The sequence below is a fragment of the Anguilla rostrata genome, chromosome 13, assembly GCF_018555375.3.
Source record: "Anguilla rostrata isolate EN2019 chromosome 13, ASM1855537v3, whole genome shotgun sequence".
Lineage (NCBI taxonomy): Eukaryota > Metazoa > Chordata > Actinopteri > Anguilliformes > Anguillidae > Anguilla > Anguilla rostrata.
The window spans coordinates 10,060,064-10,077,108 of record NC_057945.1 but is presented as its reverse complement, the minus strand read 5'-3'; the positions used below and the strand labels follow the sequence as shown (position 1 = coordinate 10,077,108).

General features: G+C 47.5%; 1 protein-coding gene across 1 annotated transcript; it reads right to left on the bottom strand.

The window, feature by feature from the left end:
• Positions 1 to 23: 23 nt before the first annotated feature.
• tbc1d20 (TBC1 domain family, member 20) lies at positions 24 to 10,900 on the bottom strand. The gene is made up of 8 exons (XM_064304596.1): positions 10,401 to 10,900; positions 8,813 to 8,998; positions 7,117 to 7,197; positions 5,699 to 5,885; positions 4,421 to 4,522; positions 3,678 to 3,819; positions 2,508 to 2,692; positions 24 to 2,140 (listed from the first exon to the last, which is right to left on the bottom strand). Exons 1-8 carry the CDS (start codon positions 10,462 to 10,464, stop codon positions 1,861 to 1,863), a joined length of 1,227 nt encoding a protein of 408 aa, XP_064160666.1. The 5' UTR covers positions 10,465 to 10,900; the 3' UTR covers positions 24 to 1,860.
• Between the last annotated feature and the right edge of the window lie 6,145 nt (positions 10,901 to 17,045).

Here is a 17,045-nt window from a genome sequence, read left to right as displayed (position 1 = left end):
TACGTACACAATAAACAAACCCCTTTCATTGCTTAGCAGTTTATTTTAGTTGGTTTTAATGTTTTTTTCGTGACAGAAACATAACTGAAATCCACATAACCAGATCAATGATTAGATTTACAGTGATCGTCCTTCCACTATCCACCTAGTGCAAAAATAAAACGAGCGAACGTGTCCGTCATGGAGGGGGGTGGGCGACATTCGTCCTTCAGGTTCGTTCCAGGCTTCCATTTGGCATAAAATAAACGATTGTTTCCAAGGACGTGCACTGCTTAGCAACCTTGGGTAAATGAGTGCTGTCCATGGGAAGGGTGGGGATACACAGACTGAAATGACCCAAGCAGCTATGAGTACGGCCAAGTGCTGCTTCCTGAAAGATGGGCTCCAGGGCAATGTGACAGCTTTTAACCCTTTATGGTGTAACACAGACCCAGGTCAAATACGTATTTGTTTTGGATTCAAATACTTTTCTGTGACGTATTGATCTTGTCAGGCAAGATCCGTAAAGCACAGAAAAGCATTTGAATCCAAAACAAATACGTATTTGACCCAGGTCTGGTGTAGCATCATGATTAGAATGTCCTTAACTGAACATTCTAATGCTGATGTCACAATCACTGCCGGTAACAGAAAGCAATGGAGTTCTAGAACACGTTCTTGGAATTTTGAAAAAAGCATTCCAAAAAAAACCTACTCCTCAAAGGGTTAAATGGGTCGATTCTTGCCGGAGGATTTAGCCACGCCGCTTCCCCTTCCTGTGAGTTCCCCCCCCCCTTGTGCTCCAGCCGAACGGAACGTTCCTTACGGAAGACGCGCGGCGCCCTCTCAGAGGTAAGCACAGCAGGGGCCTGGAGAACGTTCTGGATCCAGGCTTTCTTAAAGAGGGAGCGCGCCAGCGGCGCCTCACACAGCTGACAAAGCCGCAACGAACCGGCAGGACTCGCGCGGCTCGCCAGGGCGTCACCGCCGACGACGGACGCGGAGAACTGAGAGGCAGGAAGTGGCTCGCTTACGCAGAGTGGCGCGCCGAGAAAGGAGCCCGACAAACTCAGTCCGAAGGAGAGGCGGACGCCCGGGTCAGCCGAATCGCCACAGATGCCAATAACCGTGTGAGTGCGTGATAGCTGAATGGAAATGCACAACAGTCCTATCATAATTATGATAAAAATCAAACCTGATCAGAAAAATAAATGACCGGCATTGATAAAATATACATTGCGTGATAAATACACAAAGCTAGGGGATCACATCGAGCCTTTTTGGTCTCGGTACAGTACTCAGAACCTGGAGTAAGGACGTCGTGGCCGTTATAAAAGTGAAAAGTGACGTTGTGGTCGCTTTGAAGGCCGGGTGGTCACGGATGAAGTGCAGGCCAAGGCCTAATTTAATTTGGGGGTGTGTGGGGTGGCTAACGTCCCAAACGAAGGGGCCGCAGTCCTGTCCCGTCGAGTCCCTTTTACGATAAGACTGAGGAGGGAAACTACGGTTTTCAGTGCATGCCGGGATTAATGCACGCTCACATACACGCACGCACACACACACACGCGCGCTAGGCTTCTATTCAGCAACTCCGACAGGCACACACACCATTAGTCAGAAAGCAACGTTGGCAGCTGCACTGGCTAGCGATGACGGCACTGGGGGGCGGAGGGGTGGGGGAGAGCTTCCTGGCCTTTCGTTTGAACTCATTCAGCTGGACTGTTCAGCACTGCGAGCGTGTCACACACGTCCTTTCGTACTCCGCTCACGTGTACACGTATAAATAATGAGCGTGTGTGCGCACATGCCCCGCCACCTCTCCCTCTTCTCTTCCCCCGGCTAGCTGAGCGTCTGGGGCAGTGTCCGGGAGTGGTGGGGGGTTCACGGGAAGAGATGCAGGTCCAGTTTGGGGGCCCACTCCAGGGCGGTGTTGACCACGGCGAGGGCGGCGGCCCCCAGGGCCACGGTCAGCCCCATGACGGCCAGCCGGACCAGGCGCCTGGCCCGCGGCCTCGCCACCGCCATGTCCTGGGCCTGCGTCTGGGCCTGCGCCTGGGCCTGCGCCGCCGCCGCCCGCTCCCTCCGCCTGCGCCGCAGCACAGAGTCCGGCTTCTGCTGCGCCGACGCCAGCTCGAAGTCCTTGAAGGTGGAGGCCGCCGTCCTGCGGGAGCAGAGCACACAGCGGTCAGAGCCGCGGATACGCAACGTTAACGCTAAACGCTGCACTCATTTAGCACAGCGACTGATAGCATAAGAGCTCAGGTGCCTGAGCCATAACAACAGAGCTGGCTAACAACTGTGCCAAACTAGTGAGAACAGGTGTACCATCAATGGAGCACTAATGCAACCAAGTTAATAATGTATAATACAACACACACACACGCACGCACGGTACCTCCCACTTCAGAACAACGCTACATAGCGGTGTTGAGTCAGGGAGGGGGTTTGTAATGTAACTGTCATAGTCGATGAGTGTCAGGGCGCGATTGGGTAGGTGGGGGGGGTGGGGTGTGGGTACGGGCTCTTACTGTTGGCTGTTCTGCTGGGCGGCCTCTCTGGCCATCTCAGAGGGGGGGAACTGGACGAAGAGGTCGCCGGCGCGGCTGATGAGCGTCTCGTACGGCAGGTCCTGGGGGATCTGGGACAGGAGGTGGTGCACGGAGGCCATGTCGCACTCGCACTCCAGCACCTCCTCCTCCCTGTGGAGCACGATCTGCGTAACACGCACAGAGAGAGAGATCAGCGCCGTCGCCTCCTAATCAGCACGGTCAGGGGAGTGCGCCCCCAGACCACGGAAACAAAATGTGTGCAAAAATGATTGTTGAAAATGCAATGGAGTGTTCTGAGCTTCAAAAATGAATAGGAAAGGCCAGGCTGAACTACAGAGGGGAACACCAGAATGAAAATCAGCATTTTAGCAGGGACTCTACTTCACAACAGATTTTCTATTCACCCAGTGCAGGGCCCAGACAGCCTGCTAGCCACTGTTACACAGGGTGAGCATATTGCCTGGAGGACTGTGTGTGTAATGCAGTGGGAACCTTCAATAATGGCAATCACAGTAGGAAAACCCACAGAAACACAGTACGGCTGAGATGCAGAACACATCCAGATTTTATCAGAATGAGCCGGAATGCGCGCAAAGGGACCCGAAATATGGGGCTTTGCCCCAAAAAAAACAGGACATCTGGTCGCCCTACTGTTACATTATTCACGTTGTCTTCTCTCTGTTCTAAGAAGTGTTGGCTGCTGCCAGCCCAGAATAGCACTAATGCTCCACTTCACATCATGAAGCTTCGATTTAGTTTGGAGCCCAAGATGTTAGCGATGTTATCGATAAACATATCTGCATAAACCTTTTCATTTTCACAGCAGTGGTAGGCTTGACAAGCATTCAAATTTCATTGTCATTTTCTAATTTCATTGAAAACTAGTGCTTCCTGTCTGAGGACACAAGAATACAACACTTCCTGCACAAATGCATTTGCAAATCTGCATTTCCGGACAATTCAACTGCTCTTTTACATCCGTTCTAGGAATTGTGCAAAAGGACGGCCATTTGAATATTTGGCAGTGCGTGTGGAAGTGCTCAAAACCAAATTCGGAAAAACACATTTACGGCAGTTTACACGTCACCGGCACACCGAACTCGAACCATAAACCGCGTACACGTGCAGACACGCCCCCGGGACGCTCACCACGGCAGCGAAGTAGATGGGCATCAGCGGGTGGCACGCCAGGAAGAAGTCATACAACCGCACCACGTGCCGGAAATCTGACAGCACGTGGCCGAACCAGGTGATGAGCCAGCTGAGGGCGAAGATGGTGCCCACCTCTGCCCTACACAGACAGGAGGAGGAGGAGGGAGGAGGGGCGGCAGGCTGACAGTTAGACACAAACACCAGCTCAAGATTAATCGGCGGGTTGGCGGTTTATAACCGAACGAAAGCTACTCATTAACTCCGTACACGTCCGTCAATAGGAGAAACTTACAATTACTGTGCACTGTCTATATAGAGATGCACTTTGCCAGGAATAGTTTTGGTAACACGCACATGAAGGGTATAATGGTAGCTATTATGAATTTGGTTGCCGGGAAACCCTTTCACTCTCTAACTTACAGTGCTTACTATTAACGCTTTGTTCAGTCAGCTCAGGACACCGCGTCTAAGCATCACCTGACATGCTGTGCCAAACAGGACAAAGTCTGTGGTTATAATCGCTGTTCCACCCTAAAGCCATTGCCACACAAAAAAAGACTGTACAGACGGTGAAGTTTTACCTTGCGCTTTCAAAGCAGAAAAGACTCATAAAGAACGACTAAGCAACACAACAAATAAAATAATAAGGAGAAATACGACAAATGTTTTATTTCAGATACTTCGATAAGCGACACTCATGTGAGTTCACGTCCTTGTGACAAAGATGAGTGAATTCTTACTGCTGCATGAAGTCGTGCACCTCAGGGTTGACCCGCTCGATGATGGGCATCAGATAGTTTAAAATGTGCTTGGTGTTGTCCATGGTGGGGTCCATAAAATCCCTACAAGAGAAGAAGGTCACGCTCACGCAACAAAGCAACGGACGCGGCCAACCCGAAGGAAGCGGCAGCAAAGTGGGGAGCGTTTTCGTGGAGGTGCCGCACATTTACGGGAAGGGGGAGCACTTTGACAACAGCGACCCCTGCTGGTCGTGTAGTGAGGCCTGCTGGGATGGCACTGGAGGGGCTGTTGGGGTGGGGTCGGGTGGGGGGGGGGGGGGTAACCCGTCTGAACCAGACGTCAGCCTAGAGCTGGATCACATCCGGACCGTGGTCGTGCCAACACTGCCAATGAGTGCCCCCAGGCGCGAACGCGGTCCGGATGTGACCCAGCTCTAGGCTGAACCACCACACACCGTGTGGTTCAGATGGGTTCCCCCCCCACCCGACCCAGACCCAATAGCCCTGCGTTTTGACCAGTCGCCCATATATTCCCCTGCAAAACTGTGAATGGTCCTGCTTTAAAAAAAAAAATAAAAAAAAACTCAACTAAAACACTGGAAAAACTGCTTCCACTGTAGCTCCACTTATTGACAGACACCCTGCCATACCAGTTACAAAAAAAAAAAAAGAGTAACGTAATATTTAAAAAGGGAGGCAAATATACACATGTTCCTGGGCTGCTTTTGTTCTGGGCGTCCTGTGTACTAAACTGTCTTATTTTCCATGCAAATAATAGCCCAGCGGCTCTCCTACAAAGCTTGTTCCTGCTTCAGTGTCCTGAGGACGCACCATCGTACAGGATGTACTACATGTTGAACAAACAAAATGGAAGCAATACAATGAAGACAGCCAACCGTGCACTGTAAACTTGCCAAACTTGTCATTTAACGGTTCCATAAGGTCTAAGAGTGGATCGGCTTCTGCAGGATTAGGATTACAGCTCTGTTCTATGTTACTGACAGCTCCACTACCTGTCCACAGTCAGGGAAGTGAAGCACAGCTGAACTGAGCACACCCATATCTGAGCTGGTGGGTCAATAAAAGCGAAGCGTATCAGTGCCTGAGCACAGCTGGTCATGAGATCAGGGGCACCTGAGATGGTGAGTCAGAAAAGTGCAGCACAGTCACACCTGAGGGTGGGGCTGAGAGTGCAGCACAGTTACACCTATGAAGACGGGTGAGTAATGGTGGATGGAGAGGTTCTGTACTGCGATGGTGGGTGGAGAGGTTCTGTACCTGAGATGGTGGGTGGAGAGCTTCTCCACCAGGACGGTGGCCAGGCGCTCCCCCAGGACGAGGAGGAAGGTGACCACGATGTCATGGTAACCCTGGTAATAGTGCAGCTGGGGGTTGCGGTCGAGCACGTGCAGGATGATGTCAATCAGTTCCTCCTGGAGACCCTCCCTCTGGTCATCAGGCATCCCTGCACAGGGCCCCACAAAAAACACACACGGTCAGGTCTCTATACATGACCGCAAAACAAACACCCAACCGGGTTTCCTTCTCTCAAAATAGATGTGTTGTATGTTTAATGTTCTATGCATACACATTACATATATTCTCTCTCTCACACGCACAAGAGTTGTAAAAACTATTGAAAGCACCACATGAAGCTAAATCTCAATTACAAAGGTAACTACACAGGTGAGTCATATGACAATTAGAACTTTCATTTGTGAGTTTCCAAAGAAACATGAGGCAACTAACATAGTCCCAAAGAGGCTAAATAGTTTGTGCCTGACTTACAGGTAGATCGGACACAACAACTGCCACAAAGTTATTTAACGTGACATGGTGAACAATGTTAAAAACCAAAGAACCTCAGCTAGCCTGCAGTCCCTATGGAAGCTCAGCTAGCCTGCTGTCCCTATGGAAGCTCAGCTAGCCTGCAGTCCCTATGGAAGCTCAGCTAGCCTGCTGTCCCTATGGAAGCTCAGCTAGCCTGCAGTCCCTATGGAAGCTCAGCTAGCCTGCTGTCCCTATGGAAGCTCAGCTAGCCTGCAGTCCCTATGGAAGCTCAGCTAGCCTGCTGTCCCTATGGAAGCTCAGCTAGCCTGCAGTCCCTATGGAAGCTCAGCTAGCCTGCTGTCCCTATGGACGCTCAGCTAGCCTGCTGTCCTTATGGAACCTCAGCTAGCCTGCTGTCCCTATGGGATATCCTGCTCTTGGAAAACAACCCAAGATGAAAAATATCGAAAGACTGAAAAAGATAAAACACTGAGGATTGTCTGATCCCGAATGCACCAAAAAAATATGCTCTCAGTACTGCACTATGTTCCTATGAAGAGTTATGAAAGTGATTTCCACACATTTTCATTCTAAAAATAACACGTTCACAACTTTTATTTTTCCAACCAGTTTCAACTAGGATGCCAAACAAACCCTCATAGAGCAGAGCAACTCAGCTGCCTAGGAACAACACTGTGAATGCGACATCTAGAGCAGAACACCCCAGACACTTTACTGAAGAACCACCAGTCTTTCGGTACCGATGGCAGCCCGGAACAAAATGTACCCAGCAGGACTGAGCACACACCAGAGCAGGAGGATTATCAGCAGAAACCCGACAAAAAAAACAAGGGGTAAACGTACGGTTAAGAAACAATCCCGAACCGACTGAAATGTGCGGGTCATGTGAAGGGTCACGCGCTTACCTGGCGGAAACCTCCGGAGAGATCGACGCACATCCAGCAGCACCTGGTGGTAATCCTTATGGTTCTCCCTCAAGTCCGCTGCTATTTACACACAAAGGCAAACCTCCCTCCAGCACGCTTATGGGCAACCATGGGAAATATGACGGCTTCAAGTCTCAATATGCGTGCTATTATCTCTGAGAATTCACTATTTGTATCACAAATGTAGCTTAGCATAGTGAACTTAAATTTAGGACTTTAGCCATACATGCATATACACTTGCTAGTCTAGGAATGCGGTTAGCCAGATCTGTAACTGTTGCTCCTGCTACTCCGGTCAATGTAGTGTAGGTCGCTCTGGATAGGAGAGTCTGCTAAATGAATATACTGCTATGGAATGTAATGAACATCAACGTTATGACGGCATCGTCTGACGGCGGTGAGTCGAACGTGCAGGTTCTTCCTGTACAACATCCGGAGAATCCGCCCCTTCCTCACCACCCACGCAACCCAGCTCCTGGTTCAAGCGATGGTCCTGTCCCGCTTGGACTACTGCAACTCGCTACTGGCTGGTCTGCCAGCATCCGCCATCAGACCCCTGCAGCTCATCCAGAATGCTGCAGCGCGTCTGGTCTACAACCTCCCCAGACATTCCCATGTCACCCCCCTGCTCACTGACCTCCACTGGCTGCCTGTTATGGCTCGCATCAAATTTAAGACCTTGGTGCTTGCATACCAGGCAGCTAAGGGGTCAGCACCAGGGTACATTCAGAGGATCATCAGACCCTACACACCAGCCAGACCTCTCCGTTCTGCCACCTCTGGACGCTTGGCTCCTCCCCCTCTTCGCGTCTGCACTTCCCGCTCCCGTCTGCTGTCTGTCCTGGCCCCTCGCTGGTGGAATGACCTCCCCGTGACGGTCAGAACAGCAGAGAATCTCACCACTTTCAAACGCAGACTGAAGACTCATCTCTTCAGGCTGCACCTCTCCCCACCCCTCCCTAGCCTATAGTTCAGCTCACTGTACCTAGCTAGGATAATTTGATTGTTAGTGTATCTGGCAGGATTGTTTTTGTATGATTAGGTGTGATTCCAGTGCTAGTTTGTACTTGGTAGGATTCTTGCTTGCTGAACAAGCTTACTCTACAGGGTTGGAGTCCTGATCGATGTGGTCACTTCTGGCACTACAATCCTTACTTCACTCTAGTGTTTCTTTTGCGCCTCTACATCATGAAACCTATGCACTTGTTGTACGTCGCTCTGGATAAGAGCGTCTGCTAAATGCCTATAATGTAATGTAATGAAGGAAACGGTGATTAAAGATTATCACTGCATGTTGTTATCGTCTAGGGCCTAGGCTACAAACTCAGCACTCGTGTGTGGTTTAAGAACTTCATTAATATCCATCGCTTGACCCAGAGCTGCTCAGCCCTGTTCCTGGAGATCTACCGTCCAGCAGATTTTCATTTCAACCCTAATTTGGTGCACCTGATTCTACCAATTAGCATCTCAATGAGATCTCTAGCGGTTGAATGAGGTGCCCTTTGTTAGGGTTGGAGTGAGAACCAACAGCAGGGTACGCAGACCTCCAGGAACAGTGTTGGGCAGCTCTGTTTTAGCACATCAGTTATATGGCTTTCAGCGGCTGGCTCGTAATGGCGGTCAGTGATAAAGCAGCCCGCTGTGTGTGTGGCTTTCGCCCCAGTGGCTCTCCTACCTGGCTTCTCGGGCAGGTTGTCAGTGTTCATGTTGAGCAGCTTGGGCCACACCTGGCAGCGGATCTCGTCGGTCAGCAGGCCGCCCTCGCTGATGGCCATCCTGCGCAGGGCCGCCACGTCCACGGGGGTCACGCTGAGCGCCTGCGCGATCTCGCCCATCTTCCTCTTCCGCCGGGAATCCCAGTCTAACCACATCACAGCCACATCAGTCCACGGCTCAGCTCTGTCCGTCTGAAGCCCACATGACAACCCCAGCAGCCCCGAGCGTGTCTCTGATGCAAACACCAGCATCACAAATATGTGATTAGAATGTTCTTAACTGAACATTCTAATGCTGATGTCACAATCGCTACTGGTAGCAAAGAGCAACGGAGTTCCAGAACACTGGCTTAGAATTTTGAGAAAACGTTTCAAAACAACTACTCTTCAAAGGGTTACCCAGCAACCAGCCCAGTAGGAGGACTGTGGCAATGCTACAACAGTCAGCAGGGAGACTGGAGGATTGCTAAGACCGCCCTTCTGGAAGAGTGCAGAGGGAGCCACTCCAATACCCTTTCACCGTGTTACCCTGACTAACGAGGTCATTTCCCAACACTGCCCCTGCAGGAACCGGAAAGTCCAGTCCTATCTGCCAATGCCAACATGCAGCAATGGGAAAAGCTGCAAATGGTTATGGCTGCAGGTGAAGATTTTAGGAGCGGAGTGCAATGATGGCAGTGATGAGGGGTCTGTTCTTTGTTCTTCAGAAACAATATAAAGAAGTAACCAATGTGCTTGCAGAAATTCACCTTAGACATAAAATAAAGTGGTGTATAATAAAGTGTGCAGAGGGTCTTGTGGAAAGGCAGGTAATATATACCACGTCTTTGCTGCAAGTTATAAGTGCGAGTGTTAAGTGTATAATTTACTATGTAGTCCGCTGGTGCCATAAATACTGTTAATCAAGCAGCACGCTGTAGTTAAAGAGTTAGGCAGATCTCCTGTCGCTTGTGGTTGCTACATTGCTACATTTTCAGTAACACCGTAACGACGCTTGGATAACTCACCTGTCTACAGATTTAATGCACTTGACATGCAAGCAGCTAAACACAAACCAGCTATATTTCCACAGAGCTACGTTGCTATGAATAATTATTAATTATTAAAGTAATTATTAAGTATTTGTAGTTAAATTATTCGAAGGTGAACCATTCTCAATATTTATTGGCATAACTGATTGACAGTCACATGGCAATCACTTACGTGTCAACTACCAAGCAAACTCGCTAGAAAGCCTTACTGTGGACACATTCATTGCTAGCTACGCTTTTAACATAAAATAAAGCTAACGATAACAGTGTTTATCTAGCCATGTTAGGCTAGATTAAGTACCAACCGATCTTGTTGGGTACCTTTCGCTGTCAATAATGCACAGCTAGCTAAGCTAGCAACAAGCGAACTAACATAGCAAGCCATTTGTGCAAATATAGCTATCAAGCTAGCAGTTGTAATGCTCCAAAACGCATCGTTTGAGAGAAACCTTCATTGCCGGTGAACGAAATAGGGTGTAAATAAAAAAGGCCGTGATGGAGAAACCGACCACCATACCCTGTTTGCCGATTCCATTCAAAGGAGAAGAGGCACCGACGCTTTTAGATTTTTTCAGGTACATCTTGCCAGTCCGCTCATTGTTGTTGATCGTTTGATGCGTCTTCTCTTCCACTTTCAATTTAGACAGACATTAGAAAAACTGAAAATATTCCTCGCCAGCAACAAAAATGAGACCAGCGGTCGTCTTGATGAATTAGCTGGACTTGTTCATCCTCCCTCTCCCGCCGTGAAACGGAACAGGCCACATCACTGCAGCCAAGCACTGGCTAGTTGGCTACTACCAGCTACACTGACAAATACTAGCACTACGTCATTCAAAACGTGAATGATTCGCTCTTAGGTAGATGAAACAGTGTTGTTTGTGATGCTATGACTCAGTTACAAACTCGTTAAAAACAACGGTTCGCTTGACGCTTAATTTTTTTCATATCTTGGGAAGACGCGCCTCCTGGATATGTTTCAGCTGATCTAGTTGTTAAGACGCATCGAAATCGAAATGGCGACTGGGACTTGTAGTTCCTCGTGAAATTTTCACGTCAGCTTTTCTATTACGTTACTGAATCAATTTTAAAAATATGTTCACGCTGTAATCAGAGGTTCCCAAATACGGGAACGAGACCCACTATTGGGTTGTGGGAGGGACTGAGGTATGGCCCAAAATACAGATGGAAAAATAACGTATTTGATATCAGTACTTTCCACTGACATTTTTCACCATAAGTGGTCTGACTGTATCATCGTGATAAACAAACCTTTAAGGAATAGGCCTTATCATGATGTGACATATTCTTTTGGTTTATAGTTTGTTTTGAGTACACGTTCATTAAGAATAATGTAAAACTTTAATGCCCATAATATAGGCCTAATACTAGAGGTTATGCATTTTGTATTTTTATTTTTGCGCATTTATTGTAGCATTTACAGAGAGCTCCATAACATTTAGGACTAATATATATATTTTCTTGATTTCTTGATACACATTCTCAGCTTTTATTTAAGGGTATTTTTATTCACTGGTTTCACCATGTAGAAATTACAGCACTTTTTACTAAATAGCCCCCCATTTCAGGGCACCTTCACGTTTGGGACATATTGTTATGTAAATGAAAGTTGTCATGTTTAGTACTTTGTCGTATATCCTTTGCATGCAATGACTGCTGTAAGTCTGTGACTGACAGACATCACCAGGTGCTGAGTATCTACTCTGGCGATGCTCTGCAGCCATCTTCAGCTGCTGCTTGTTTTGGGGGCAAGGTGCCTTCAGTTTTCACTGCATTAGTGCGATATATAAGGAAAAACAGAAGAGCAACTTTTCCTCAGGTGACTGAGAATGTCAATGTTTGACCCCTACAGTGAGGGGGTCCAGTGACACGGTTATGCTGTGGAGGGCATTTTCCTGACAGGGTTTGAGACCACTTGTCCCCTTAGAGGTAAATGTCACAGCAAATCAATACAAAGCTATGCTCAGTGATCACCTTTATCCTATAATGAAACACTGCCATCCTGATGAAAGTGGTCTCTTCCAGGGTGGCAATGCCCCCATCCACAGGGTACGAGGAGTCACCGAGTGGTTTGAGGAGTATGAAAATGATCTGAATCATATGCTATCGCCTTCTCAGTCACCAGATCTCAACCCAATTGAACACCTATGGGAGATTTTGGACCGATGTGATACAAAGGGCTCAAAACATCAAAGCACCAAATGAGGGAATATCCTTTGAAGAATGGAGTTCCATCCGTCCAGTAGAGTTCCAGAGACTTGTAGAATCTATGCCAAAGTTCTGGCAGCTCGTGGTGGCCCAACACCTCTTTAAAACACTTTATGTTGGTTTTTCCCTTTAATTTATTACCTGTCTGTATTTCTCCAATATAATTCTAATTTTCACCTCTTTCCAAAAAGTACAAAGAAAAAACCTGGCACACTGGGATGATTTGTAGTCTATTTAATTCTAAGATATCAGCCAGCTAGCCAATGTTCTTCAGAGCATTCTCACTTTCCTGCCAAAAAGTATAGACTATAAAATTACAAGTGAACGCAACACGTTGTAGAAGTTGTGCTGCTTTAAATTATTATTTTAGAAAAATGGAGAGAACGATATGGTACAGTACTCATGTCAGGTCTATTAAACAACAGTGCTGCCTTAGCACAAAGGGCACCTGCACATTTCTGCAAATCTAACCAGTTATACTTATATTGGTTGCACTTGATTATAGGATAATCCATACCAAGCAATCACCAATGGTACATCAGTTTCAACTTAAGCCCACATTATCAGTAATTATGACCACTCTGTGGTACTGCTCTCATGTTATGTTCTGGCAGTGATTCTGTGTCCCCTCTGTCACCATGGCAACACTGTAGCGCCGGACCGCTGCGGACAGGCGATTGTTACACCACGCTTCGGTCATCTTCGTTCTGAGTATGCGAGAGATATGCTCCCTCTCTGCCAGACTGCCAATGGGCTGCTTTGGAATACCACACGGGTAGCCTTACCGGACACAGTAGCTACCAACTCTGGTACCACCGCCTATAGCTGACAGCGCAATAGGACAATTACAGTTTGTAGCCTTTTCATTGACAGTCTAAAAATTTCTTTGAATTTTTTTATAATTTGAGGGTAGTCATTTGATAGCTGTGAGCAGAGACAGCAATAAAAGGTTACCTAAATAACTACAGCACATCAATTTATCGCTACTTCAGCATTTAATCTGTATTAACCTATTTAGTCCATAAAAATGGCTGTTTTATCTGATATTGTAGATATCAGCATTGACAATGAAAAACATGAAATGACACCGGAAAAATACAATCTTAAAAAAAAAGCAGTCAAGCACTACTTGTGCCCCACAACAGAATGCCAGTTAAACTTTGCATTTTATTCACAAACTCATTACAATGGTCTCATTAAGGCAACACAAAATATACAGATAGGATTTATATATATATATATGCATATTTATATATATATTTAAAATGTTTTATTCATTTATTTAACAGGCCATTCACTATCATCACTAGCATTAACAAGATTATGTTTACTCAAGTCTGAAAAAGTCATGTGACATGGTACGGAGACTTTTTACAGATGGATCCTTCGGCTGGGGCTGCATATCAAATCAGTCGAGGCAGAAGTTTCCAGAAAGCACTGACAAAGAACCAGCGGAATCTACTCAAGCCCTGACCTCACGCTTAGAGAGGAAAACGCGAAACTGACCTCAGACCAGTGCTTCCGGGCGACTCCCACCTACATCCTGTCAAACACTTCTTAGAGAATCCATTTCAGTAACATAACAGAAACTGGTGGGGCCTTCAGCTGTCCCAAGCAAGGCCTCGCACAAGATCCGCTAGATCAGGGCTGTCCAATGTTATCTGAAAAGGGCTGACGTGGGCGCGGGTGATTTGCTTTAGCTGAGCACTGAGACACGTGATTCAGCTTATCGAGGTCTTGATTGAAGACCACGACTAGTCATCGAGTTGAATCAGGAGGCACGACGCCGGGCTAAAATTAAAGTCTGCACCCGCAGACAGGACAGGGCACCCCAGCTTTAGACCAACTGAGGCATATCCTCCAACACCAAGCCAAAAACATGGTTAAAATAATCTGCCACATTCATGGAAGCAGACCAGTAACTAACAAAAACAAACAAACAAAAAATAAAAAATAGAGAGCAAATGGTAACCTCTAAAACGAGCGAAGAGGCCGTCCACACCCAGGACAGCGTGCCTAGCCCTCAGATGCACGGTACTGTCCATCCACGCTTGAAAGCAATTCATTTAAAACCTTGATTTACTGGGGCCAGGTGAGACGTGAAGGCAATTACCTAGCACAATGGTATTATCCTACACCGACTTCCAACCGGCAAACGTCCTACCGCTGACCCAATTTCCTACCTACTTCAGCTCCACAGAGTACTGGGCCAGGAAGCTCACTCGGTGCTCTCCAGGGCGAAAACTAGGTGAGCTTAACACTGCTGAGCCACCAGGAGGACAGGTTTCCACTTCTCTCTATATTTTACTTAATTTTTTACTCTCTGTTGTAGTATTTCAGTATTGACATTGTCCGTTTCAATGTCCTGTGTGCAGCTGCAGTTATCCCACTTCTAATTTCCCTCTACAGGGGGGGAAAAAAAAAAAACAGTATTTTTTTTCTGGCCTAGGCTGAGTGGAAGGGACTTTGCTTTAGTGTTAGACGTAGTGTCATAATCCCATGTTACCCCAATCCCAACCCAGGCCCATCCCCTCCAACCTGCAGTTAATCAGCACTTTACAGTCTCATTATATCCCAATGGGAGGTGGGGGCTCACCAATATTTCATCAACTGTAAAACAACAATACGGAAATCGGGCGGAGGTCAAAGTAGTGTGCACTTTGTAATGGTTTTCCTTATCTGGCACAGCAGAAGCAATGCCACAATGCATGTTGGGAAATCGAGTTTTTTTAATTTAAATTATTATTTTGCATACAGCAGAAGCAACTTTCACAGCACAGCTGAAAAAAGCGGTCAAGAGAGACCCTTTGCAAGGACACGTAGAGCTGGCTGGTGACTCAATTACATTTTGGCACTTAAAGGAAAGGTCTTTTCTTTTTTTTTTTTTTTAACAACGGTAAACACCCAGACGCACGCACGCACATCTAAAACACAGTTCCCGCCATTCTTAAAGCAAGCAAACTGACGCGCTCGCAAATTTTATTTTTTGGTGGGTAACCCCCAACCCCACTGTTAGGTCGTAAGGGATTAATGCAAACAATCTGAACTGAAAGAGGTCCTTTGAATATGCAACCTACATAACAGAGGCTTATAGTCTCTCCACATGTACAAAATATATCCTGTAGGAGATGACTCAGAATTCCACACTCGGACTTTAAAATGACAAAATTGAGAGCCATTTACCTCACTTCTCATTTAGTATAACGTATAGTATAGTATAATATACTGGGGGGTGTATTTATCACTTGTTTGCCATGTCAACCCTCTAGATGAGGGAAAGCCATTAGAGCAGAGAGCTGTGAAGTGGCTGCATTGGGCCTGTGTGGAGAGGTTAGCTGGCCTTGTACCTGTGGGCAGTCGAAGCTGCGCTACGGAAGCCTGTGTGGGCCACTCTGCACCCTGGGTGGACTGGCTCAGATTGACAGAATGCTGTGGAGGAGCAACATGCTGATGTAGTGTGAGTTCCTTTTAGTTTAGTGTTTAGTGTCTAGTTTAGTGTCCGGGCGCGTCGTCACCACGACAGGCCACGCGGCCGGTGCGTAGCACACGTGGTGCGCCGCGACTTTAAAGCGTTTACACAAGACGAGTACGTGCATGACTAGGCAGGTTACCGGCTCACCGTTCGAAGCGTCCGAAAACGGCAAGAAAGGACAGTTCTGTGTTTTTTTTTTTTTTTGTTCTTCATTAACTCGGACGAGGCTGAAAGATGTTTCGCTGCTGGAAAACTGCCTTCCTCCCGGAGCTGGGATATCGACATCATCAATTACAAAAATAGACTCTATTCTCGATAGCAAACATCAATAAGTATTAGTAGTGGATTAGAGAGAGCGTTAGACCCAGCCCTTACCGTACTGCTCCACACACAGAGTACACCGATGGAGCCAAACTCACTTAGACTAGTACAAGACATGTTTTCCCTTTGTCATGTAATAAAGCTTCATAGTGATGCACATGAAGCTTATAACCCTATAAAAATGACATAGGTGGGTAGTTTAGTAGCGCTGTAGAATGGTTGTGTACATGGCCTTCAGTGCACTGCTCCCCAGCTGCAGGCAGGAGGAGAATGGTGTAAGGGCCAAGTCTTACTCCCTTTCCCCAGCCACTTTCCCTTCATGACTCTAATCTTGTCATACCCAGGCCCCGCCCCCCTCCCACCCCAGGCCCCGCCCCCTCCCAGGCCCTAGCCCCCTCCCCGCCCCTCCTCAGCCGTAGTTGTCAGGTGAGTTGTACGGCTGAAGTTGTACCGGCGGGCTCTGGATGGGAGCCCGGGGGCGGGAGCTGTCGAGGTGCTGCGGTAGGTGTGCTCTCCTCCAGCAGGCGAGCCGTTCAATCCATGCTGAGGGTGCGAGAGCGCCACCGCGTCGGCGTGCCCACCCTGCCGCGCAGCGACCAGCCGCTCCAGTAATCAGTTACAAGTCGGCTTACCGCACTAACCGCCAGGACAACGGCCAGTATGGTCTTAGTTAAACCAGCAGGAATCAGTCAATTTAGCAACCATCGACAGTAAACCCCGGCAACGGGACCCGTTAAGCTGCTGCTCACTCATACTTGCTAGGAAGCCACGAATTTGAGGCTTCCGTACAGGACAGTAGCAGATGGGACGAAGGCCAACTCATGGTTTGGCAAACCAGGAAGCTTCGTCAGGATATCAGAGAATGGAAAACCAACATCCATGGCTCTCAAACCAGGAACAGATTATTACACACTGCATACTCAAACCAGGAACAGACTATTACACACTGCATACTCAAACCAGGAACAGACTATTACACACTGCGTACTCAAACCAGGAACAGACTATTACACACTACACTATATTTGTAACATGCACCGCATACTCAAATGAAGAACAGATTCACACTCTACAATATACCTGCAACAAATTATTATACACTACATACTCAAACCAGGACAGGGAAATTCTGAAAGCTAC

Excerpts from the sequence above, each read along its gene's own strand:
- tbc1d20 (XM_064304596.1), bottom strand. The coding sequence starts at position 10,464 with ATGTACCTGAAAAAATCTAAAAGCGTCGGTGCCTCTTCTCCTTTGAAT. Across the intron at positions 8,999-10,400 it reads GAATGGAATCGGCAAACAGG|ACTGGGATTCCCGGCGGAAG; the intron begins GTATGGTGGTCG and ends TGATGTGGTTAG. Across the intron at positions 7,198-8,812 it reads CAACCTGCCCGAGAAGCCAG|CAGCGGACTTGAGGGAGAAC; the intron begins GTAGGAGAGCCA and ends GTGTGTAAATAG.